The sequence below is a fragment of the Alligator mississippiensis genome, chromosome 5 (assembly GCF_030867095.1).
Source record: "Alligator mississippiensis isolate rAllMis1 chromosome 5, rAllMis1, whole genome shotgun sequence".
NCBI lineage: Eukaryota > Metazoa > Chordata > Crocodylia > Alligatoridae > Alligator > Alligator mississippiensis.
Genome location: NC_081828.1, coordinates 200,045,968 through 200,072,351, shown reverse-complemented (window position 1 = coordinate 200,072,351; position 26,384 = coordinate 200,045,968). Strand labels below are relative to the sequence as shown.

General features: G+C 40.4%; 1 protein-coding gene across 2 annotated transcripts in view; it reads right to left on the bottom strand.

Moving 5' to 3' along the window:
- LARP4B (La ribonucleoprotein 4B) overlaps positions 1 to 22,212 on the bottom strand; it is an 83,485-nt gene extending 61,273 nt beyond the window's left edge. Inside the window, exons 1-2 of one of the 2 annotated variants that reach the window (XM_019498663.2) lie at positions 21,912 to 22,212; positions 524 to 655 (exon numbers count right to left, since the gene is read on the bottom strand). In XM_019498663.2, coding sequence (XP_019354208.2) covers positions 524 to 604 — 81 coding nt within the window. In that variant the 5' untranslated portion in view covers positions 605 to 655; positions 21,912 to 22,212. The remainder of the gene's footprint in view (positions 1 to 523; positions 656 to 21,911) is intronic. The other variant, XM_006259238.4, reaches the window with a different exon arrangement.
- Between the last annotated feature and the right edge of the window lie 4,172 nt (positions 22,213 to 26,384).

Genomic DNA, 26,384 nt, shown 5'->3' with positions numbered 1-26,384 from the left:
GTTCTACTGAAAGATAGAAAAAACTCTCTTAATATCAAGCTGGACTTCCCAACAGTTGTGAAACAACAGCTACCTTCCCCACTCCTCTCAGTTGGGTACTGCCCATTACTCGTATTAATGTAAACTATTTTCCAGGATGTATTGTCAACTACTACATAAAACAGTATCATTTAACATATCGCAACAATTTTTATACTAGATCTAAAATGGCAAAAAAGGTTCATAAAAGCAAACCAGATCCCTTGGGCCTCACATGGTTATGCACACTACTTTGTGCACCCAAATGCAAATAAGCTAAGTAAAGAAACCAGTTATGTGGTTAATATCATGTACAGCTGGTGCATGAATAACTGGGCACTCATTTATGGTGGGATTTGCTGGTGGAGGTCATCAGTACAAGTTCAGTGAGGCACAGTCTCTTCTCTAGATCCTTCACAAGATGCCTCAGCCACTCTACATGGTATTATTTAATAGATGGAAGTGAAAATTATGTTTCAGGTCAAATATTCACTGTAATACTTACTAGATGAGAACTGTCTTTAACTTCTTGTACTTGCTGCACCTGCGGTTCAGCCACAACTTTAGTGTCCTGATCAGAAGTCATGAGCCGTCTGCTTTTTGGCTCCTTAGAGAGAACTTTATTGGTCACCTTATGCTGTAGAGGAAAAAAGAACAAATGTAGTAAGTGGCTATTAATATAGTTCAAAATCATAATCAATTTCATCTGGTCAATGAATGATAGCACTTATACTTGATCTGGCCTGAAAGATATCTAGATTTGTTCTGAGACATCACTCCTCCTTCCATGTGGCTAATTTTCTTCATTTGTTTAAAAAGGATTCTGAGTTTCAGTAGAAGATGCTCACATTAACAGTTACATTTCATTTTCACAACTTTTAAAGATTGTGTCACAGTGGCTCTGCTATGTTATGACAAAGCACAACAGGAACAGGGCAATTTGTCAGGCACATCACACCATATAATGGTATTAAATAATGGCTTTGTTATCTGAGTAAGTGCTGTAGGCCTACCTAGCACAAGGTGGTGACATGCAGAGATACCACGTTACCTTTTCACATGCAATTCTGGAACAAGCAGCAGCATTGCTGCATTAGTATGGCTCTGCACCTCAAGGAGCAGAATTCCTCTGCTAATTCATCAGGGCACAGTGCAGGGCTAGCATTTATATTGCTCTGGATTCTGGAATGAGCTCAGGGAACTCTTTTACCAAGCATGAAAGTGTCACAGAAGGGGAGAAGATCTTAGCGTTTTGTTAGTACTACAAATCTTAGGTAGAAACCAAAGTAAAATGGTTAATGTTAATAGAGTGAAATATAGCAAATGCAAAAAATTGCTCTTTTGTAGGCTTCAAAATTCTAAGAACTCCATTCTGCTGTGAAATGACTCTGCATATCCACAATATTCCTGCAAAGCTATGACAGATTCAAATATGTAGCACAGGCAAACTGGCAAGCCCCAGATCAAGAACCTGACTTACTGGCTCATGCACCACCTGAGCTATTTTGTTGACACTGTTCAAGGAACCAGTATGGAAGTCCTGGCCAGGATTATACATCCAGTTTCAATGAACCCTTGTTTATTCTATATTAAGTGTACAACATATAGTGGGTATAAAAAAAATAGGTTGCTTTTGGGGTTAATACGTGCCACATGAATAAAAAGAGCTCCTGACAAAGGTTTATTAGTAGTTTCATGGACCATGAGGGAGACTGGTTAGAGAGAGGGAAATAAACAAAAACCAAAATACTTTTGTGGCTAAAGACTCAAGATACTATAACTAGAAGGTATTTCATACCTAAAAAGTTGAAGTTAAACACCGCATTATTTTGTATGCTGCTGTTTTATAAGTCTGATCAAAAACTGATTCCACCACTAGTGACTTCGGGAGAAAATAAGGTTTGAGAACATTCATACCAATTAAACTAAAGAGACTCCTGAGATGGCTTCTGCTGGAACTAGAAGATGGGAAAGCCAGAGCGCAAACATTAGCAGAACAAAGGCAAATCCTAGAAGCTCCTAAAAATACTCTTTACAGGCCCAGTAGTTGCTAACAGGGAAAAATTTTTGTAAGGTAGTACAACAGGCTACTCAAATTAACTACATTTTGATTTCTTATAGCTAGGGGGTCTACCCAGATTACGGAGGCAGCCAGCCGACTTCACAGGGAGATTGCAGGACCAGCTAGCTGTCTTCTTTGTAGGCTGATTGTGGCCCCCCATGCCTCTGATTGGGGGAGCATCTCCAATGGCCCCAACCCTAACTGCTGGATCATTTTTCCTCCTTCCTTGATAGTCTCTTAATCATTCCCCCTAATCCTATTCACACTGTAATCTCTTCCTTTCTAGATAGACCAGGAATTCCCAACCACCAGGCATATAATTATCCAATAGTAACAGAAGCAGGTCAGAGTCCCGAAACACAGCGAATCATTGTTCTATACCATAGTAGTGTTGTACCTGTCAAGTCATTTGAACATATTAAAACACCGGAGGAAGAACAAGTAGGACCACGGGCAACACGTGACTTTAAAAAACAAAACAAACTTACGAGTAAAGTTTATGGTGAGATGTGCACTAGCCACTGGCTGTGCAGTGGCCATTTCTACAGTATGCAAGTAAATGATTAATTTAGGCTGACAATGGACACGCTATTAGTGAACCTGGTAGCGGACTAGTACTGCGCTACTCATAATATCATGGTATGTAACATCTGTGCAAGTATTTTGAAAAACAACACACTAGCATGTTAATCTCCTAATCAAAATGAAAACTCTCATACTTTAAAATTAAACTGGACATGACTCATCAAGTTAAAACCTCCAAAAACTAACAGCTTCATTCTGAATACTCAGCCATGAAATCTCATTCTTACAATATGCAAAGTTTGCTGTGCTAACAGCATTAGCAAAGCTTACTGGTTGCCAAGGTAGATATACATTTCTAAAAGATTTTAAGTAGGTTTGACATGAAGTTACTAGCTTAAAGGCATAACTGCAAGGTTCCAAATGGTTCTTAAAATTGAAGAGGGTACTAAAGAAGGTACTGTCCTAAAACTTTTTAGAGGCTGTTTTGCATCATTAAGTATTCTAAGGTACCTTGGTGTTTTTAACAGAAGAAATTCAAATGCCTTTTTAAAATAAAACAAGCCAGATTTGTTATGTGGTGAACATAGACAGTTGTTCTCCAATTTGTCCATTAGTAAATCACTGCATTTCAGGTATCCTCTCCACATGTCCCGAGCGCTCTGCTCCTCTATGCCAGATCCTGCTGTGATATTGCAGCCAGTGAACTTCAGACTAGAGACTTGGCCTGCCCGCTGAAGTGGAATGTTGCATAACTAACTTTTTACTAGATAAAAAAGATAAAACCTCCCAGTCCAACACCTACATACACGAAGGCTTCTACAGTCACCACATCAGAGAATAAAAAAGGACTTGAGGCATCAAAATAGAACCAGTAGCATTACTTTGGGAAGACCTAAATGATGAAAAAAAAGGAGTTTTGCACTAGCTGCCCCCTTTGCACTTGTGCTGAATGCTTAATGGAAAGTTTTTCATTTATTTGTAGGCCAGTCCAGCTTTATTCTAGTACCAACTGGCTTGCTACGAATATCATCTATAGCATTTTCGATATGGCTAGACATATGAAGCATCATACACCCAGCTAACAGTTTTAGAGTAGCAAAACTCCATAATGCGAGACAACAACTGAAAACTGAAGTTTTATATACTGGTACATTTACCTTGGTCTTCAGACTTAGCAGCTAACTTGCAATGTACTACTCATACATGTGCAAATTCAGCAACTTGAAGTATTATCATAAAAGAGCAAACTTACTTTAAGACATGAAAAGTACCTACTATGGTCTAATCCAAGACTAGACAAATAAGCTTTGCCTGAGTTCACCAGCAGTTCGACTTTTCACAGAAACTAACTAGGCAGAGCATTCCAGCTCCAAATGTAATGACACTCTGATTATAATAAAATTTGCATTGCTATGTTCTATTTTTCATTATCCCAAAAGTAAATCACCACAACACACAGAGTTTGCTAAACGTAACCAGTAACTTAACAGGAAAGGATACAGTTGGAGAAAGGTACTGAAAGAGCTTTGAAAGTGTAAGTTCTTTTTGTGTTTGTACAGTGATTATCAACATGACATCCTAATTCCCGATGGTCAACTGGAGACATTATTGCAAAACAAAGCATCAGCACCCTCTACTCCAAGGTCATGACTGAGCTAGGGTGAAGTACATACTGCATCTGCCTATGCTAAATCTCTTTTTAACCCAGTCATAATTTTGCACTTTTTGTTAACTTTCTATTTTGAAAACAGTATCTTGTTTTCAAGTACAAGCTTTGGTAAGGTATCTCCATTGACTTTTGAGTTTATGAAAACTATACAAAGACTGAGACATTACATGAAGACAGCAAGAGATGCAAAACCCAAGGGTCAGAATTGAATTTGTTCCTCCATCTTTAAACTGATTTATTATAGGCAAGGTTTAGAAGGCCCCTTAAATTTAAGTACTAATACCACCAGTTTGAAAGCTTTCTTCCACCTGAAAAACTAGCTTTGTTATAAGTGGTGCCTGACTGCCCTCTATTCTTTGTTGTAAAAGTTTACTTCCATGCATTTAGTTTTTACTTTTTGTAGTTAATGGGAGCACGGATTGTAGGAGATTACTACATGCACATACTTTCAATCAAGCGAGCCAGATAGATTTGTCATTTAAAAACGCGCAAACCTGAAAACAATGCTTCAGAGCTGAGATCTTCCCTGCCAATTTTCAGCCCAGAGTAAATCAGCCCTTAAAAAGAGATTAATAATGCAAGTGCTGACAACCAACTTTAGCACTGCAAATAGCAACACCGTTAAACAAAAAAGCTAGAATAAAAGATCTTTTCATTGCCCTTCCAGCATACACAAACAAAAATATATTCGAGTTCAGTTCTGTGCAGAATTCCCTTCCTCTCAAACAATTCAGAAATTTAAAACCTCAAGAGAAGTTTCCCAAAACAAGACCAAGATGGAAGCACACTTCCATCGCCATGAGAAAGCTCTAACAAAAAATGTCAAGAGGACAATTTATTAAAACACCATAACCCTATTCCTCATATTCTTACAGAATTTCCAGTCTTGGCTCAAAAACCCCTCTCCAATATACTCCAGACACTATATTCACTTCCTTATTTCATCTTCATATGCCCCTGATGCCACACTAATCCACCATGTTATCAGCCAGGCTCAGTACAACTTCAGGGACTGGTAAACTGTAGTGTATTGGACAGATGTGGCATTATTGAGAACAACCATCATCCTCAAACTATCATCTACCTTTGCCATGTGGAATATGAAGTGCACTGCGTTCAAATAATTTCAAAATCTAACTTTACCATCCAACACAGATTACAGATATAATTCTCACTCTCAACTTCACATTAGGTACATATACAAAAATATTAAAAAGATTTTATTTCTTCCTAGAGTAGAGTGAAACTAGGACCATAGTAAGTTATTTTTAAACAGTTACTAATTTAAAGTTGCTATGATTAGTAGGGGGGTAGGACATAGCAATTGGGCATGTAATTGGTATGAGAAATAAAACTGATTTGGAAGGTGCATTATTTGAAATAATCTAATCCCATACGTGAAATTCAGATTTAACCCCTTTCCCCCCCCCTTTTTTTTTTTAAATCAAAGCTTAATTTTGAAAGCATTTTTGCTATCCAATGGCTTTTTGAAAGCAGCATTTACCTGCAGTCCTAATCCAGTTAAAGTTTCTGCCAGTGAGAATATGGGACAGAATCAAGGTTACAGAAGCTGATTTTCAACTTGACTTACTTTATGAGATCTTGGCATGTTCATGGGTTTCTCCCTCGTACTAGCCAGTGTTCTGAAAGGGTTTTCAATTAAAAGACATGCTATACTACCATACTTTTTTGCATTTGCATAAACATTATATGCAAGAAAATATGGTAGTTTAATAAGAATGTGCATCTCTCTCCCCCCTGCCCCCAACCAGCTCCTGGAAATTGGAGAACACATTATATATGTGAGAAATATGGTAACAGCAGACCTATTCTGCTACTTACAGGTGAAGCTCCAAGTAAAATATGCAGCAAAGCACAGGAGCTGAACAATGACGGGTGGGCTCCCTTGCTGCTGTTACTCAGTTATTTACTGCAAGGAAAAATCTTCTCTCTTTCTCTCTGCCTTTCAAGAAATAAAGTGAGTATTATATTCCACAGCATGTGTATGTGAGAAAATACAGTATTTTAAACAGCACACTGGCTTAAAACCTGCTTCCACCTAAGAATCTCAACTATACTAGCAAAATATATCCCAAAATCTGTATGGGAGTCAGCAAGAGAAAGAAAGCATACAAAGGTTTTTGAACATCCTCAAAGCAAACCTGTGGCAAAACTGTAAACTGAACCTAGATTATCTCTGTCCTTCTAGTTCTATGGTTAAAAATACAAGACCAGTCTTCCTCTAACTGAGCAGTAGACACAATTAAATTCTAAAAGAACATCATTTAAATATGGCCTAGCATTATGAAGATCATCACTGAATGGTACATTTTATGATCACAGCAATTAATGTGACCGTGTTAGTGGAAAGTCTAACTGCCAAAAATCCCACATTTGTTAGTGATGATCTCCACAATAACAGGATCGCTTTGTATTCACAGCAGTTATAAGCTCTTATTTTCTCATAGCAATTAAAATGCTACCGGAACAAATATTTAGTTACTATATGTGCTTACAGAACTTAAATACTATATCCAATACCATTTTAAAATTAGTATGAACACAGCAAAAATACTACATATATTTGGATTCAGTGATAACTCACAGGAAAAGTTATTAACTACATTTTTACAGATTGGTATCTTCTTACATTGTAGAATTATTAAAATCTACAGGCTGGAATCAGTATTTTTAAGTCAGAGAGAATACCAGTTTGAATTAAAGAATTAAATATTTGGCTTCTGAAATGCAGAAGCAGGGGGGGGGGGGGGGGGGGGGGATATCCCAGGCCCCATTTTTCTTTAAAAAAAAAAAAAAAAAAAAAAAATTCTCTCCTTCAAGAATCTCCTTTAGTTGAGGCAAACAAAAATGCCAAAAAGAATAGAAACTTCATCCCTTTCCAAAAAAGGAAAAATAAGGAATCAGTCTGAACCTTGCAAGCTACAGAAATTTAAACTAATCAAACCTGTTCACATAGTCCACTGGGTCTGGAAATGTTGTCATGGAAGTTCAGTGCATACAAAAACCAGTGTACTCCAGGCAATTAAAACTGCTTCTGGGCTTGTTTGTTAAGCTTTTAATATTTCTTAAAAAAAAAAAAAAAAAAAAAAAAATCAACTTTTTTTTTATAAATTCCTTTGGCTCATATCTGAGGAGTCTAAGCTCCTCTGACAGTTGGTTTAAGGAATTATTAATAAAATTATATCTGAAGAGTTTACAGCATACAGTAATTCATGATGCAGACTTTATAGCCAATTCCTAAACTGAATGGTAAAATTTGTCTACATTTTTGTTGCTTAAGGGAAAAGGGGGAGATCATGGGAATAACCAACTATTTCTGGGAATCTAGCATTAGAAATAACTGCTCTTAAAGTCTGGAAATTTAAGGCCAGTGGGTCTAAATGAACTGAGTTACTAGAAGTACTAGAAAGAATGGGAGCATCTTTCAAATGGGAGGATTTGGTGAGGATAGTGGTAAAACAAAGCAAGCATGACAGCCATTGTTTACTCAGTGGATTTTGACTCAAAATAACTTTGCTGGAGAAGAAATTCTGGGTGGAAGCAACAATTGACTGCTTATCTTTGATTTATGAATATATAATCCACACATGAAAATGACTGGTATTGCCCTTATTAAGATTACTCACCACTACTTTTTACAAGCACCTGAAAATGTGGTCTTAAAAAAAAAAAAAAAAAGAAAATCTAAAACCCCACACCTTCACAAACTTTAACTGTTCTACTTGAACTGTCTCAGCATCTCCTGCTTTCTTTCCCAGTGGCTAAATATTTTACAGAAAGTTCAACAGCATTAGGGAAACCCATCTCACAACGCTCTATATCCTGATGCTTACAACTATGCCTTGAAAGATCAGAGAACTGCATTCATATAGAGCTACAGAGTAAACATTGATTCCCCCCCCCCCCATAAATTAGCTTGGTCTGAACCAATTGCTTCTCAATTTCTAGGCTGCTGAAATCAACCTGACAAAAATTCAGTAAGATTTAACTTGAATGAGCCTTTTCAAAAGAGGATGTCCATAGGAAGCATAAAAAACTGTACTTCAGTTAGTGAGCATAGTTCAATACAACCAGAACCTAAATGGGACATTGACCACAACATGGTTAGATGAGTTTTTCTTTGCAGGTTTAAAAGCTTCAAATCTGCTGGCTGATCCCAGATGCACCATGGCGTATATTATTCCAGGATGATAACAGAATCCATGACTAATACACTTATGTAGCCTACACAACATGGACATTTTGCAAATAATTCAATTATAAAAACTGAACTTTAGGAGAAAGTTTGGCTGTCTGAAGCTCAGATTCAAGAGATTTGTAAATACTCCAGTTCAGAGTTTCCTTTGCATGTCAGTTTTAAAAAAAATGAAGTAGAAAGGTATCAATAGTATAATCCAACAGTCATTTTGCTAATCTACGAAACTATACACACTACACTGCTCAATCATCTACTGCACGATCCAAGAAATTCTACCAGACTTTGGTCTCTCAGATGGAGGGCCCTAAACAGTTATAGCAGGGAAAGAATAATTGACTGGTTGCAAATTTAAGAGCCTAATCCCTTTCCCAAAAGGGAAACACATGTGCATGCAGCTTTCAGTTTGCTTAAAGCCATTTCAGGTAACTTGCTTTAAAGCTGGAAAAAATGCTCTCTTTACTGAAGGCTACATATAAAACATTATACCAAAAACAACAAACACCCAGATGTATAAACAGTTAAGGTTACTATGGATAACATACCCAATGCAAAAAGCAAAGATCCAGAAAATGAAATTCCAGTCAACTAAAAGAACATGTCTCCAGCTCAAGTTGCCTAAAGGAGCATACCTTCTCTTTACCATGGCTGTCATGCATGCAACTGGCATGCCATTACTAAGCTGGCCAACTTTTAACCTGCCTTTAGGCATTGTCTTACCACAAAGACTGTTGGCTGTGGTTTGTATGAATTTTTCAACTTCCTACCTTTCCCCTTAAAATGCTTATATTAGTTTGCCCCCAGTACCCTCAGAAGCTTTGGATCCCTTCACAGACATGAAGATCCTTCTAGCTCTATGTGATGAGAGGACGCTGCTCAAGTTTCATAGCTGTTCCAAGACCTTTGTGGTATTTAGAACAAGACATCTCACAGCCTGTGTGACAGTCTTATCCCGAGCTCAACAAGTTGCAAGAATGAGACCAAGAATTTCCACTTTCCAAGGGTTGAGATCAGAGCCTGCTCTCAGGCAAATTGGGCAACAGCCTCCACATACAGCTCATCACTACAATGCTGCTCCTTCCCCTCACTTCAGTTTGTATGCACCTCTACCTGTCTCCTTCCCTAATTTTGCTGACAGAATAAATGCCACCAAGAACGGCAGAAAAAAAATCCTCATGCCCTCTGGAGAACTGTGAAGGAGCAGCAAGTGCACACACTCACCTGCTACTGATGGACACCAACAGCAAAGCAAAGGAGATTAACTTCATCTCCAAGGGTGTGAAAAGGAAGATCAGAGGAAGAGTCACGAGTTTCCTCCTTCAAACAAACTATGCTCAGCAGCAAGGGAGCACTGTAGATGCTACTTGGTCAGATAATTTCACATGGACAAATGAACACTGGTCAAATCCACTTCATTTCTGCCTCTCATTGTTGTCTGAAGTACCACATCCAGATGCATCCCCCTGCAGAGGGTTTGAGCTTACACAAAGATGCACCACTTGCACAATCAATTCGAGTTCACCTCCTGAATGTAAATTAATGAAGATGATCTAACAGATCGATATGGCTGTTGCATCTTGAACTGGAAACAGAAAACCAGTTCCATCTATCTGAATAAGGGACAGCTAGGTCTGGAAACAGCCAAACTGTTCAGATACGAGCTTCATGTTTCCAAGCCCAGCTCTGCTCCACTTCAAAGAATTCACCTCCCTGCCCCAGGTTACAATCCGTACAGCAGGCATGGCAAGTACACTCTCTACTTCAAGGAATAGACTGCTGTTTGCCTGTTGTTCAGAGCAGGCTGAAGCAGTACAGTTCTAAATAACTGCTAGCTGCCAACCACAAGCCTGAGCATCCACAGTTAGCTAAATTTGTCATTAAAGCGAGGGAAAAAGTCTCTGAAAGATGAAAAAAAACAAAACCGTTTTATTAGTGCTTGTGCACACAATAATACCAAAAATCAGAGGCCAGTGCCAACCCAAAAATGCACCAAACCAATGTCATTGTTGTTTTGTATACCCCCCATTTGTCTGCATGTACTTGCTGTCTCTTGTTTTAGATTGTTCATGTCCCAAAGAGCTAACAGTCTCTGTTCTGTTTGCACAGTACAGTGTGGTCCTACCTACTACAACATCAATACATACTTTGTTTCTGTGGTCTTCAACTTTTAGTAAAGCTGTAGAAACATGGAGTAATATTAATATTTATCCAAAGAGTTTACTGAGTACAAAAAACAACCCCAACTCATCTTCTACCAAATGCGACCTGTTTCCATTTCCACACACCGCCACTATATGAATTATAAGATTCCTGCATATGCAAAAAACAAAACAAGTGACATGCAACTAATTGAAATAATTCAAGATGTGCTCTGATTCCAATGGAAAGCTACGGTTAGTCCGAAGACCCCTTGAGGTGCTAGTTGCTGCTGCTTGCTCTGGGCTGGAAAGGAGATCTGGCTGCTTTCTGCTACCAGAGGGCCAGACAGAAATAAAGAGATGGAACGTGTTTGGGCTGCAGCCTTTGCCTCCAGCTGCGTGTCCAGCTCTGACTGCCTCTGTCCTTCCTCCCTAGGGTGGAGGGGTCAAGCTCTGGCTGCTGCTGACTACTTAGTATTTACTTGCCCTTGTGCCTGAAAAGAAATACCTAGAGCAGGGATTAAAATTCTTTGAGCCACACCCCCAAGTCTATGATCACAGGGGACTATGCCCTAGAATTAAAAGAATCCCAAGTAGGTCTCTAAAAAAGTCCTCACCAAGGAGATGCTGCCTATAATCCTCCTCACTTTGCCAAGTTAGGAGATTTAGACTCAGGCTGAAGGAGTTTGGAAAGTGACTAACAGAAGCTTCCTAGTCACTCAGTGAAGCCAGAACAGATTATACAACCAACTCCTGGCTTCTGAACGTCACATTTATCCACACATGCACATAGTGCTCCTGACAGAAAATGGCTGAGGTGGCACCAAGTGATCCCATGGCTCAACTGTCCTCCAAGCAAGTCATCAATTTTAAGTAGAATCAGCCATATCACATGGTTCTGTGATGAACAGTCTAACAAGAAGCTTAAAAGTGCTCCAGCAAAAGATAATTTTGACATTTCAAATATTTCACCCTTTTTGATTTGAAGATTCCCTTTTCTATTCTGTTTCTTGGACACTATAGCTGCAAAACTAAAGCTAAGATAAAATAACCATTTAAAAAGAATGCTTTTAAATAGGCACTTCCAAGAGGCCAGGCAAGGAGCTATATCATGTTCTAAACCAACTGGCATTTAAGAGTGAATAAGGGAAGGAAATTAATAAGATTGTCTACATTGCAACAGGTTACTCCTACTCCTGGCACCCTAAGGGCAAACTGAAGAGGTTAACGACAAAAAGGCCTCAAGGGAAGGAAGTCTGAGCACATTGGGGCAAAATTTTGTTAGGTATGGGGGGGGGGGGAGTGTGGTTTTTAGGAAATGATTAACTCATGCATTTCTAGTTACTTCTGGCAGATGAGGCTCTTCAGTCTGCCAATCTGGCATTATACCAGTCACTTATTTTACATGTTGTAAAAAAAATCTGTAGGTACTCCAGTTCCCATCTGAAGGAGTTTACCAGGGACTAGAACAGAGAAGTGACCCCAGCTTTCCTTCCTCAGATTCCAGCTGCATACAATTGGTCTCTCTCTCATCTCACTTATCCAAATGGTTGAGTTCTTACCCATTTTTTCCAAGGAAAAACAGAAGATTACTACTCTCAACCACACAAAGTCAGCATGGAAATCTATGATCATTTCCAAAACCCAAATAGTTCTTAAAAAAAAAACAACAACCCAATGAGATTACAGGATGCCCCTTGTACTTCATGGCATTACATATTTACAGAAACTCCTTGCACCTTCATTAAAAGGGTTAACTATAATGCTAATCCTAAAAAGGTATGGTAACTTGAAACATGTCTTACTCCTTCCTGAGCATCATACAAGGTTCCTGGAACTGAAAAGATGAAGTTATATGCTTTGCGGATTAAGGACTAGAACATATCTTGTATTTACCAAAACTACTGCAAACAGGGCTGGGTCACTTCAGAATCCACACTTTATCTGTTTTTATTTACATATGGAGTTTTACATAGACTATTGCTCCATCTGCTATTTAACTGAAGTTGTACCTATATTTTTCCTCAGACATGAAGGGTGCCCAAAAGCTCATCTAAATCTTTCCCAACCGTGTAGCTGATCCAGTAAAAAGATAACACCACCTACAAAAATCCCTGCCCTCTCATATTTCCTGCATCATCACAGCTATGTCATTACTCCAACTCTGTCACTTAATCATCAGCATTCATGGAAACGTTTCAGACCTTCCACAACTTCTTCAATACTTCAAGGACAGTGCCGAAAATAAAGTCTCTGTAGAGAACTCAAAGTTTTATACAGATTCACAAAGTACTCCTTCCATCCAAAAAGGTAGAATTAGAGGATTATTGTCCTAGCCAAGGAATCAGAAAGGTTAGCAAGGTTGGGAACAGAGCAAAGTGATTTTGTTTGGTACCCATTACACCATCCTCCCTTTCTTATTTACCAAGCTGACATTCAAGTCTTCTTTACCATTCCTCTCTTGCCTCCACCAGGAAAATTAACAATGTAACCATCACCATACAACAAATTCTACTGGTAGTTTTCAGCTACATTTAAGGTACATGTTGCTCCTTTCAGATTTGTTAATGGGGTAATATGATTGGGTAGAAACACTACTTGCTTGTCCCAGTGCAAAAGAATGATGAACTGCTGGCCCCAGTGACCGCTCACCAGTCCAAACTAAATAGAACAAGACCCCTAGCACCACCTCAAGGAGGCAAAGCAAAGCCTTACTATGACATGAAACCCCAGCAGATTTGGAACAAGCCCAAAGAACTGGAGGCAACAGTAGAGTCAAATTAAACATGGAATACGTCATTTACTTGGTAAAGTTATATTATGTAAGAATTCAGAAACACTGTGAATGAAGGAAACAGGAACTAATGTTTTGTAATCCTGGCTTGCTAGAAGCAGGATACAATTAGCAGAACAATCCATTTTAACTTGAAGGAATTCTGGATAAACTGGAAAATTTATTTTTAAATTTCCTAAAATAAAGCCCATTATCTCTGGTACCATGGTTTCACACTGTAGTATCACTACTAAGGTGTGGCATAACCTAAACAAGGAAGGAAAAAAAAGTAGTAGTCTAGCCCTGGGCTAGCCTTTTGACTACAGAACCTCCTTTCATGAACCAGATGTTTCTGAGGCAACAAAATACTGCCTGTTATTTTATTAACAAAGAGAAAGGTGAAAGTTTCAGCTTGAAGCTACAAAGGCCTTGCCAAAGTTTAGGCCAGAAGTCTGATCTGTTTCAACAGATCATATTGGGCTTATATTAAAAAAAGCAATATATTTATTTTAAGGTTATTTTTGGAATATGCAACACACACTTTGCTTGATACAATATTTGACTACAGCTTGAGACATTTAGAAATAACTAATAGTATGTTTCGTGCTTTGAAGTATTCTTTGATCCACATAAGCAGTTTCCAAGATTCATCAGATTTTTGTTATATCTGTTACCAAGTACTCTTAGAAAGTGATGATAAATCTCCAATTTGAAGGACTACTCGGCTTAAGATCAGCAAAATAAGATTTTCTATTTAAAACAAACAAGCAAAAAGAATTAAAGTCAGTGGGATGTTTGCAGAATTGGAACAAACTGAGGAGTCCTGAGGGTGGCTATAGCAGCATCAGCACAACATGTTTTCTTGAGCCAGGGCGGTTCTTTGGAGAATGGCAAGGAGACAAAGGTGTTGACATAAAGTCAAAGTTAGAGGTACACTCTGAGCCAAATAAAATAACAGACAGTGAGAGCAACTCAAGAAAAATCTCTTAAAGAACTTGTTTTCCTTCAATGGAAGTTACCTAAGGATATAAGAATTTTTCAGTTATTGATCTTAAAAAAAAAAAAAAAATTTACAACCTGGAAGCAGCTTCCACCTCAGTTTTGCAGTACAAAAGCAACCCTTACTTGCATTAAAAATGTTTTAGCTTAAACTTAGATCAGATTTAAGTCACTGCAAATGATTAGAGTACTCAGTGATGTAACGTTATGAAACCTGTTGTGACCAAAAAAGGAAGGAGAAAACGTTACCTTGAATTACTGACCAATAACCAAATTTTATCATTAGCAAAGAATTTAAGATAGCCATATAATTCCACGGCATTAAGTTTTCTTCTTTGGCAACCAATCCATACTCTACCCTAAGACTTCAAGTAATGAAAAAATGGCGCATCTTCAAAATAAGCACATGGCTATCTGAAAGACCATCACCTACTTCACCTTATTAATCCCACACTTGTTCACAGTCTGAGTGTGTCACATTTCTGATAAATCATCACAATCAAAGCTATTGTTAGTTCAGTATTTTGACTCACCATTGAATGATAACCAAATCCAAACAATAGAGACCAATGGTCCTTTCCTAAACTCTGAGCCAAGAAGCTTCAGCACACAATATCATTATACTGGTAAGGAACCTCACCAGCACCTTCACAGTTGGGTAAGTACACCTGCAATGGGAAGATCCACAGCTGCACCTGCCTGCAGAGTGGGACAGATCAGACAGCTAAATGGGAAGAGTCTCTACCAGCATAACATCTAATCTGTCTAATCCTATACCCATGTGGAGTGCCACTAAACCATCAGCTTTAAACCTGCTTTGCTCAGTGTGTAACAGGTAAATCAGAACATTCTGCATATGCTCTGAAGCAGCAAGTTCTCTCTCCTCTTTTAAAAAACTGGGTTAACGTAACATGCATCAAGACCCTCAGCTTACTAGAACAAGCATAAGGATGACAGTGATACCTTCAAGTCATCAGCATTAAGAATATAAGAAATGCTCTACTGGGTCAAGATCATTATCTTGCATCTCACAGAGGCATGGAGTAGATGCTAAGGGGAAGAGTAATTATGCTGGGCCTCTTCAGACTGATCTGTCCCCCTGTCTCCCTTCCCTTACAGCAACTAATATTCAGAGACCTAATATGTCCTAATGTGGAGGCTGCACATCTATCTATTGTGTTTAATACCCACTGATGGCCATATCCTGCCTGAGTCTTTCCAATCTTCTTTTGAACCAAACTAAATTATCCAGTCCTACAATAATCACATACTACATGAAAAAATAACTTCCTTTCTTTGTTTAAAATTGCTTCCTAATAATTTCATTGTACACCCCCTAGCTTTAATACAGGGCTTTACAATCCCTCGCTATTTATTTCTTCTACACCAGTTGCGATTTTACAGACTTCTCTCATATACCCCTTCAGCTGCATTCTGTGACCTGAGAAGTCCTAGTCTATTCAGTCTTACGTAAAAACCTCTCCGTAGCCAGAAGATTCTCACTGCCTTTCTTACTACCTTTTCTATCTCAACAACAGGCTTTTGTAGGGAGGGGAGAAGAGAACAAAACACACAGACCAGGCTTAAACGCAATAACGCAAAGTGTGGTCATACCATGGATTTATACAGTGGCATAATGACATGCATTGTACCTGGCCAATTATAAGAAGCTGCAGAGCACTTCTGGCATAAAAGGAGGGATGCTAACCCCAGAGTCCTGGCTATAATCCAATAGAGGTAATGATGTTCTGCCTACTTCTGTTGCCCTGTTTTGTTTTTTGTTTTTTTTTTTTAACTGGAAGTGTTACCATTCACTTTCTGTATCTGAACTATTACATGGGGCTAACAGCAATAAGTGGTGGAGTTTTGTTGACAGTCAGAGAACAGACAAGTCCAGTGAATGTAAGCACCTGACGTTCAAATAACAGCTATTAGTCTACTCTCCTGCCTTGCTCTAATTTTCTTCTCATTTCTAGAAGCATGAGCCTGAAATCAGGATGCTGCAGTGACACATTTAAGCTCAAAGCTTCCAGCGTCTGGGTGTGAATAAGTAAACTGCTTTTGGACATTGGCCTGTTGATTCATCAGTTCCTTGTTTGAACAACAGTCAACATTAGCAAGGCTCTGTTGTGGGGCAACCTGAGACAGCTCCATAACCTGCATGAATATCATTGTAGATACCAACACTAATCAGACAGAAGGAGGGTGACTTTATTTGACTTCAGTTTAAGGTTTCTCAAGACAATATATTTTATTAAAGCTTTAGACAAGATGGTCTGATGAAGCAGTTTGCTTCCAAGTTTTCACTCACAGCAAGTTATTATTTATGTCACATTTCATAAGGCTCAATGCTAGATCACCATTACTGTAAAATGCAGAATACTGGGAAACAGCTTACATTACCTTTACACTACACTATAAACGCAGGAAAACACCACTTTCCTAGTCAAAATACTTCATCTTCTGTAGAATAATACAACCCATAAGCTTTTTCTTTGGCTTAAGAATACCTAGCACTGCAAGACAAACCTGATGTTTCCCCAGTAAGATTATTTATATTTCACAAGTGTTTCTTATTTTTATACCCTCTTAAGGCAAAACTTGATAGCAGCATTAACTAGTGGGAACACCAGGGTTGTTTTTGAAGAATACTTGCTATAAGGAGTAAAGGGAAATTTTCTGCCCTCAGATACTTGCCTACATTTATAAGTGATCATCAGAAACAGATTTTGGCCCTTAAGACAAACTAGAAAAAAAACCTAACAAAAAAAAAAAAGTGTTATGGGCTGGGTGAGAAAACCAGAATAACTAGCTTCTACGGAGCCAGAATCTTATGATGAAAGACCAATAATATTTTAAGTTTTGAATTGTACTTTAGAAGTGAGCTGAAGAACTGGCATCCTTCACCAAGTAAATACATCTACCATTTTATCACCCTAACATTTAGGAAAGTATTCTTAAAACATTTCTATCATTCTTTAATAGTTTTAAATATACCTAAATAGAACATTATATTGTGATCAAATTTGTTCAAATGCAGCATTAAAAAGGACTAATAACGCCAAACAAGTATCAGAGAAGCCTAGCAGACTACTGAGCATTTAAAACGCACACAATACAGTAATTTGGTTATGAGATCTACAACCAGTCAAAGTACAATCTGTTCTTCAACAAGCTACATCTGAAATAACTTATGCCTGCAGGTGCTATAGCTCATCTATTAATACCCTCCCCAAACAAAAGTCCTAGTTTCACAGCTATTGCACACACTGTTTTCAGTGAAGAAAGATTAGCATGGGAAACTTCTAATAGTTTCATTCTTAGAACAGGTTATATTGTGTACTGTAGAAAAACACCCCAAAACACGTTGTAGGGTAGAAACTAGACAAGGTTGGAATAAATAGGAAGAGGCAAGAGTACTGAATTTCAGGTGTTCCCAAGTTGCTGGGTTTTTGGTTATAGCTGTGTTGGGCTACAGTCACAGACAAGCAAGGTCTGCCACAAAAAACTCAATTCTGTATGAAAGAGAATGCTTCCACAGATACCAGATTTCTCTACACCAATAACACCACACAAGTGCTACAGCCTGGAAGCACCAAGTTAGCAATCCATTCGGCTTATGAACAAACGATTCCTTTTGTATTACATCATTCAGCCACTCATTAAGGAGCTCGACTGACAGGCTCTAGAGTACGTATAGCCCAGCCCTCCATGATAAAACAAATGTCAGGGAAAAAAAAAAAAAGATTAAGGCTCACAGTAACTGGTGATTCACCAGGATTTCAAAACAGCGTTTCCCTAATCTACTGCAACGGTGTAAACCAAGATGCTTACCACACAGTGACCCCTGTCAAGCCCCCAGTTTTTGCATTAATTGCTGTTCCTGAACATGCACAGCCTGACATGGAACAACTTGTAGCAGCACATATCACAGTGAATGGAGTCATAAGCACTTCTGGCTATAGAACTAAACTGGTTTAAGATCACACTTTGTCTCACTAGTCCAAGAACTTATTTTGTCCACAGCTGCTACCCTGCAACATCTCCTTCCTAAGAGGAGACCTCTTAAGAGAGAGAATGAAAATGGTAATGGAAAAGTGACAACAGATGCAGACACACCAAAGATGTGAAGTTAATCTCACTGATCAGATGTGCTCCATTACATGAGTTAAGAAAGTTTGAGGGAAATTACCTACAGATTATGAAATTAAGCCTCTCTCTCTCTCTCTCTCATTAGAAATTGTGTACTATGGGAAGAGGAAGTTAAAATTAGGGTGGTGGAGAAATGCGCCTTCCCTCTTTTCCTCAACAACTTTCTAAAAATTTCATTAACTACACCCAAAAGGTCTAGAACTTTGCCAAATATCCAGTTATTTGGGTCATTACCATCATTTCCATCAATCAGCAAACTTATTGAACCAGTTAAAAGGATTTCACTTTCAAATCCTTTAATATGCAGAAAAAACAACTATCCTGAACATAAAATTCTCCTATTTTCATGTTTCATGAAACCAACTTGTCTAGAAATTAGCAGAGGAAGCACTGATCTTTTGGGGAGATCTGGAGGTGTATGAGAAGATGGAACAAGAGGACTGAGGTGCTGCTGTGAACAGGTATCTTCTACTTCAACCACTAAATTTGGCATAGTTGCAATATATTAGTACATTAGCTGCGATTGTTTTAAGAAAACACAAGTTTACATTATTTGGAAACTCTAATTTAAAATTATGTTTCTCCTGTATTTATTCCATTACTTTTGTTGGTTTTGCTTATTTGTGAAACCTGACACTACTATCCAGTACCAGCTTTATATGAAGCAGAATAATAAAGTTCATGTCAGCAGGAACATGCCCTGCTTTGGGAAACACTGTTACTCGGGTTGCTTTTTTTTTTTTTTTTTTTTAAGGCCTTCAGATGTTCTGTACAACTGTTCTATACAATTCTCCTCATCAACCCATTTTAATGTCTCTCATAAAATACTAGTGGGAGAGGTGGGTTTTCCTCATTATAACTTCTCATTTTGTAATGTCTTTCCTATTCCACTTGTGCTTCTACATTCCAACACTATATGCAGACAGTAAGAGAACTGATACGAGTCTTACAGTTTTAACATTAGTGCCTGAAGGGAAGAACAAAGAACAAAACAAGCACAGAAATGCAGAAGGCATTTTTAGAGTTGTGCTATTTGAAAAATTAGTGCAACAGCTAACCATCTAAGCAGTGAAATGAAAAGGAAGAGCAGCAGAATGCTACATATCCCATTCAGAGCTCAGCATTTTTTCCAACGTCTAATTTCAGATCGCAGGTTTGGTTTGATGTATGGTTAAATTCAGCTTTGAACTTTCAAGGGTAGAAACTACAGTTCTACCTACTCCCTTATCAGTTTTTTGCCACAAGCAAGGCAGATGTGATGCTTCATTCGTTAACTTTCCTTCAACTACCTACCTTTCTCCCAAGCTGAGTGCTGTTCCTGAGTTGTTCAACAAGATCTACCCAAACCCACTTTTTCACCATACATACAAGAATCTAGGCAATCATGTGATCTACATTATTCTCTTTTAAGCAATCTGCTATTTCATGTAAATGAAGGCTCTAATAAAGACATGCAAAGGCACTGTAATCAGATCTGGGACGATGAATCAGGGAGATGAGAAAAATGAAACTGTTTATTGTTTTTAAAAGGTTTTCAAATACGAAGCTAGTGTCAGCCCTAAACATACCTTGTTTGTCATTTATACCTGTTTTCCTGCCATCTTCCACTATCATCCTTGATTGTACACCATTCATGACAAGGAACTACTGCAAACTACATACTTTTTTCTTATATTACCAAGCCAATTCAAGTCCAAAGCTCATATAAATCTATTACTAGTTACAGGATTTAATATGAAATAGTTCTTCATAAAAGTATTTAGATCATGTAAAACTAAATGGCGTTTATTTTGCATTTTGATAAAATAAGACATAGTTAAATTGATAAGAATATACTTGATATTTAAAGGCAATAACTGGGAATTGCACAAGTGTCTCTTGTGTACAAGAAAAAGTGATGGGTCATCTTGTTCTCCAATGCAACTATGAAAGAGGAGAGCTTTACACCTAATTTTATATGTTCTAGAATTTAATTTAGATCCAATTGTACTCTACTAAAATATTTTCCTACGAAGAACATACAAGCAAGCTCTACAGGAGACATATTTGAATAGTTCTCATATCTCCAGGTATAAGTGTGCAGGAAGTTGAAGACAAGAGTAACAAGAGGAAAAGATATGCTGGGTTCTACAGCAAAACTACGCTGAAAGAAAACAAGTTACTTGTTTTGAAAATACACCATTAGTAGTTTAGAAAACACTTCCTATGTTGTGTATTCCCAGGTGTGGGAGGTCAATCCATTTGTCTGGAGATGACTAACCTACATTTTTCACTTTAGTTTGAATTGGAGTAATTGTTCACTCCAAATGTAAAAACTCATACTAAAGTGAAGTCAAGGCAGATTTTACTTGATCACAAGACAACAACAAACCCTGCACAATGAAAGCTACGGTATGCTTGAAAGGAGGGGGAAAAGTCTGCCACATACATAGCTATAAAGAACAAAATAATGAAATAGATTACATTATATTCCAGGCATTATCCCACTTTTTCCCCACTGTTCTTAGCCAAGATGCAAAACCGGAGATGAAACAGCTGAGTAATTTAATATTTCAGATGAGTTCTTGAGAAATGTTACAGAGTAACGGCAGGCGGCCGAGAGCTGCGGGTTACATCCAGCAGCGGACACACAGCGCAGAAGCCCTGAAGACGGGACCCTCCCACCTGGAAACGAACAAGATATTTTTGGGCCTTTTAAAACTAGCATCTTAAAACTTTACGAGAGCCACCAAACAAGGTAAAGCGGATGGCTTCGCAAGAGACTTCAACGTGCCCTTTGCTTGTACTGCCACTGAAGTTAGATCCTTGGCCCAACTCAATCTGGCCCAAGAACAAAAACCAGGCAGTTCAGCTGCAGACACAAGGCAGGCCAGACGCCCCGCCGCCCCCTGTTTTAGCCTCAGCCGGGGCTTAGACAAGTACCGGCTTTCCACCGAACTCTCTCCGCCTCTTCAGCCCCATGCCCTGGCCTGCCGAGGGAAAGCACCCATGCTCGCCCGCCTGGCAGGAGCTGGGCAGGCCCAAGACGCTAGGCAGCCCCATGCCTCAGTCACTAGCAGACGGGATGGGAGGGCAGAGGCGCGGGGTGGAGCAGGAGGGGCCCCCCGGGGACACGAGGAGGAAGACGCAGGCTCCCGCCTGCCTCGCTCCCTTCGGCTCGGGAGGGAAAAGCAGGGGCAGCCCGGCGCGTGGCCGGCCCCGCCCGAACCGGGGCCCGGCCCAACCCCCCCGCCGCGGTCATCGGCCCCACTCCCCCGGGAGGGAAGATGGCGGCTCCGGCCGCCTCCCTGGGGCTCGCGGCGTCGGGTCGCGGGCCGGGGGCGGGGCCGGCGGGGGCAGGGTGGGGCGGCCGCTCTCACCTGTCACTGGTCGCCGCCGCCCGAGTCTCCGTCGAGATGAGGCCGGGCCGGGCCTGGAGCCGCCGCGGGGTCCGCGCTGGAGCCGGGCCGGGGCCTCGCGCCGCCGCCGCCGCCGCCGGGCCGCGCTGCTGCCGGCTCCCAGAGAGGGGGGTGGAGAGCGGGGCCGGGGGCCGAGGAGGCGGCGGCAGCAGCGGGGGGGACGAGGCGGCGGCGGGACCGGGCCCGAGGCGTCTCCGATCCGAGCAGCGCCGACAACCCGCTCGCATGAGAGACCCGCAACCCCGCTTCCGGCTCCCGGCGGAAGTCCCGCCTCCGCCGGCGGAAGAGATTGGCCGCCCGCTAAAGCTTCCCCGTCCTGGCCCAGCCGCGCGCTCCGGCCGGCGCCAGCCCCCCGCCCATTGGCCGAGCGGGCCCCGCGCGCGGGCTGACGCCACGGGCGGCGGCGACACGTGACCGCGTAGCGTCACTGCCTCTCAGCGAGCCCCACGCATGCGTGCGCGGAGGTGGTATGGCGGCTCACACCACAGCCGGGTGCTCCCGCGGGAGGAATTTTATCCCTTTCCCGACACCGTAGTTGTGGCCGGCGCCGGTGGCTTAAAGGACTGCGCGGCGCGGGCCTCGCCACCGCTTTTCTGCTCTCCCTTAGAGACTTGCTGCGGGGTCCTGGTGCTCGCCGGGTACTTCTTGCTTTTGGGATCCAAATAATTGGTGGTGCATTAGCGCAGGTGAATGCTTTTTGTGTGGAAGCACATTGAACTAATCTACTGCGGGTTAGAACGGTTTTTGCCAGCCACACTAATACGCAGTAGAATTGGTTCAACGTGCGTTCAGCCTCTGGTCGATGCGGCCCCATCCCCCCCATCAGCTCTCTGCCCTTGCGTGACGGACCTATGACCACTGTTACCACCACTAGGATACGTTAAAGATATTCACTGGTCATTAGACTCATAAAAAGTAGGGGTGGAAGGGACCTCCATCATGCCTATGCAAGCCATCCTAGACCCCCTGTGATCTAAACTCTACGCAAGACCATCCACCCTGACGCAGGATTGATACAGTGCCCTAACCCGCCCCAGGTAAAGCACCACAACCCACGTGCACTGGATCAAAAACCAGACAAAAGAAGTCAAACTAAATGTAATGCTGTTCAGTGCAGATGTTTAATGCAGATTAAGTATCGTCAGTTTTTATCTACTTTTTTTTTTAGCAGTTTCTGAGCCACCCATTTTATCTGGGGCACTGATTTAAGGGGAAATCATTCCTTCACACCTTACTTCCACTCCCAAGCCTGTGGTCCACCTCCTATGAGAGTCTGATCTCCACCTGATAAGCAGCTGGCAGCGATTACCTGGTTTTAATATTACTATCTACCTCTGCTGTATCAGGGACCAGATTCTCAAGGACCTGGTTTTAATCTGTACTGATAATGGCATTTTCATTCCCTAATGGTATTTGCTGGAAAACTCCCAGAGGGGCAATCCCTCAATTAACTTTTAAGGCCTATTCTAATGGTGACTAAGTACCTGAACTTGTCTGTGAAGGATTGTGACCCACTGTTCCATCTCCCCAGTTGGTGCCCATTATGACAGGTTTTATCAGATATGGGGAGTTTGGAGGAAGGGAGGTTTAGTACCACTGTGTGAGCTCAGAAGCAATTCTCCTTTCTGACGTGCCTTGTGTTTTAAAGGGTGCCTAGAGGATAAAACCTTAAATAAGAGGTGAAAAGTTAGAAGTGGTAAGGTCTTTTGACACTAAACATTTGAGAAGAAACAAGATATCCCCTAAGTAGAGGGAGTGTAATTGTGGTGGAGGATGTTGTTCCAAGGGTGACTCTCTCATACATGAGGAAGTGGCTGAGATCTTAAGAACAGGGGTTCCCAAAGTTTTTAATGCTGTGGCCCAGCAAACTGCAGCCCGGAAGTGGCTGCAGCCCAGCAAACTGTGGCCCAGCAGTCACAGCTGACTGCGGCTGGAATTTCTGGCTGGAAGACAGGTAAGGCCCTGAGCGGGGGCGGGGGCCAAACCCTGTGCTGCCATGGGCCCTGTGGAAGGAGCCATGGCCTCTCCATCTGGCTCTGGAGGGCTGCAGTTTGCTGGTCCACAGCCACTTCCTGTCCTAGAGGAATGAGGAACATCTAACTTGGCCTCCCTCCCTCCACCCTTGTTTTCAAAGGCTATTCACTTCTTTCTCTGAATCAAACTTTAGGTCCTCTGAAAACCTTTTCTTCTTCCCCCACCTCAGCCTTTCCATTTCAGGGTGGGGTTAAATATAGCAATGTTAAAATCCCATATACTAGTTTAAAAAGGATTAAAATTTGGAAAATACTTCCCAGTTAAGATGGAAGTTCTTCATTTCTACCTGGAGTATTACCCACGAAGTACTTGCACAAAAGAAAGAGTATATGCAAATAAATGTATCATACATATATGAAAAGTTTTACAAAGTGCCATCACCTCTTTTGCTTCAGGTTTAATGAAGATAGATAGATAGATAGATGTTTTTTGTTTGTTTTTTCCAATATCTGTAACTAAAACAATGGCTGGTAAGGGGAGGCAGGGTTACTATTAAATTCCACTTCAAATGGAGGCAGTCTGTTTGTAGCTGGGAAATAGGGATTTGTCCTGGTAAAACACAACTACTCACTCGTTTCCTCTTCCAGTTGCTCCCAAGTAGCTTAATCATGTTATTTATCAAAGAATTTGAGATTATCCTCTGAAAGAGCAATGTAATAAAAATATTATTAATAAATTCTTTCTCGGGGGCATTTTTCATTTCCTTTTTTTTTTTTTTTTTTGAGTCTCTTAATGTCTGGAGGCTCCAATCCTAGCAAAACCAGTAGTAAAAATACAGTCACTCTTTCAGAGTGTAGCATGTGAATGACCTAAGTGGAGAGGAGGAGGAGGAGATAACAATAGAATGAGCACCCTTTTTTTTTTTTTGCATAGGAAGCAATCCTACTTTATTGCCTGCCTGGCCACTTCTGGTTCTTTCCTGAGTATCGCAGCTATAGTATTCATTAGGTTTCTAGAATACTGGCATTTTTGCACAGTAGAGATTGAAGAGGCTTTTTCCAGCATAGAATGCATGTCCAGGTATGTGCAAAATATCTTATGTAAGCTATGTGTTGTGGAGTAACATTAATCCTGCTTTCTGTACAAATCAAGTGTTAAATTTAGGAAAAGGAAGTTTGCCTTTGGACAGAGAATAGTGTATGCAAATGATACCATAATCCAACCACAAAAAATGAAGTAAATTTGATGTAGTGGCAATTCTTTATTAACCTATAGCTAGGCAGATTTGGAATAAAATACATATACAAATTACCCAGAGTTATCACTAGTACACTGAATTAATATTGGACTGTTAAAACAACAATTCCAGGTGTATTCTAAGACAAACACTCTAATTCAACATGAAGAAATGAGTGGTTTTTTATGCATATGGAATTTAAAGCTCCTTATGAAGAAGAGATGCAAAAGATTTTGAAATAATGTTTACCACTACAGACTGGGAGTCAGGCACAAGAGGATTTCAAGTTGAGACCTACCCCACCGTCCTCCCCCTGCTCTCCAAACTTAAGTCCCCAGAATCTAAAGGTAGACAAAGATGGAAGAAATGGACTATCATAATTTTCATTTTACAGAGACGGATCTGAGGCACGGAAAGATTAAATAACATAGCCAGGATCACACAAAAAGCTGTCTCACAGTAAGAAGTTGAATCGATTTCCTGACCCCCAGCTTTAATTTTCAAATATTCATATTTTCCTACAGTTGAATGACCAAATTTTTATTTCATATCAGTGTATCATTGCTTTTGCAACTCTACAGACGCATGTATATTGATCAAAATGATCCACAGTCAGTGCTGGTAAGTAAGGGCGCCTAATTACAGTCCGTGCTGGTAATTACGACATGCCAGAGCAGGCTCGATTAATTGAGTCTGTTGGAGTGTCGCAGTTACTGTGCACCAGCATCTCTTGTATCAGCGTCCCTGAGATGCTTGATCATTGAATAAGCTTTAGTTAAAGCAACCCTGCCACCATTTTAAGCACAGGGATGCTGATACACGAGATGCTCCAGACACTTTAATAAGAACGTCTCTTGGAGCTGCTCTAATTAAAGTGTGCCACCCCACCCGAGCATGTATATAAATGCCCTAAAGGTGCAAATCCTCCTCCATGCTATAGCATGCCCCTGCTTTTTTTTTTTTAATAGTTACTTACCTCTCATTCTTTCAAATAAATGCAGGTGTGTGCCTCTGGAATATTGCTATCCAGACTAAAGTTGGTATATTAGTCTCAATATGCCATCACATTTTACCTCTGTCCTGGCTGGAAGTAAGTCTTCTGCTTCAGACTCATGGGACTGCTTCTACTCTCGTTAAAGTCAATGGCAACATTCAAATTTACTCTAATGGCACAAACCTATATATGAACTGTAGTTTCGAGAGGCTAGACAGGTGATTTACAG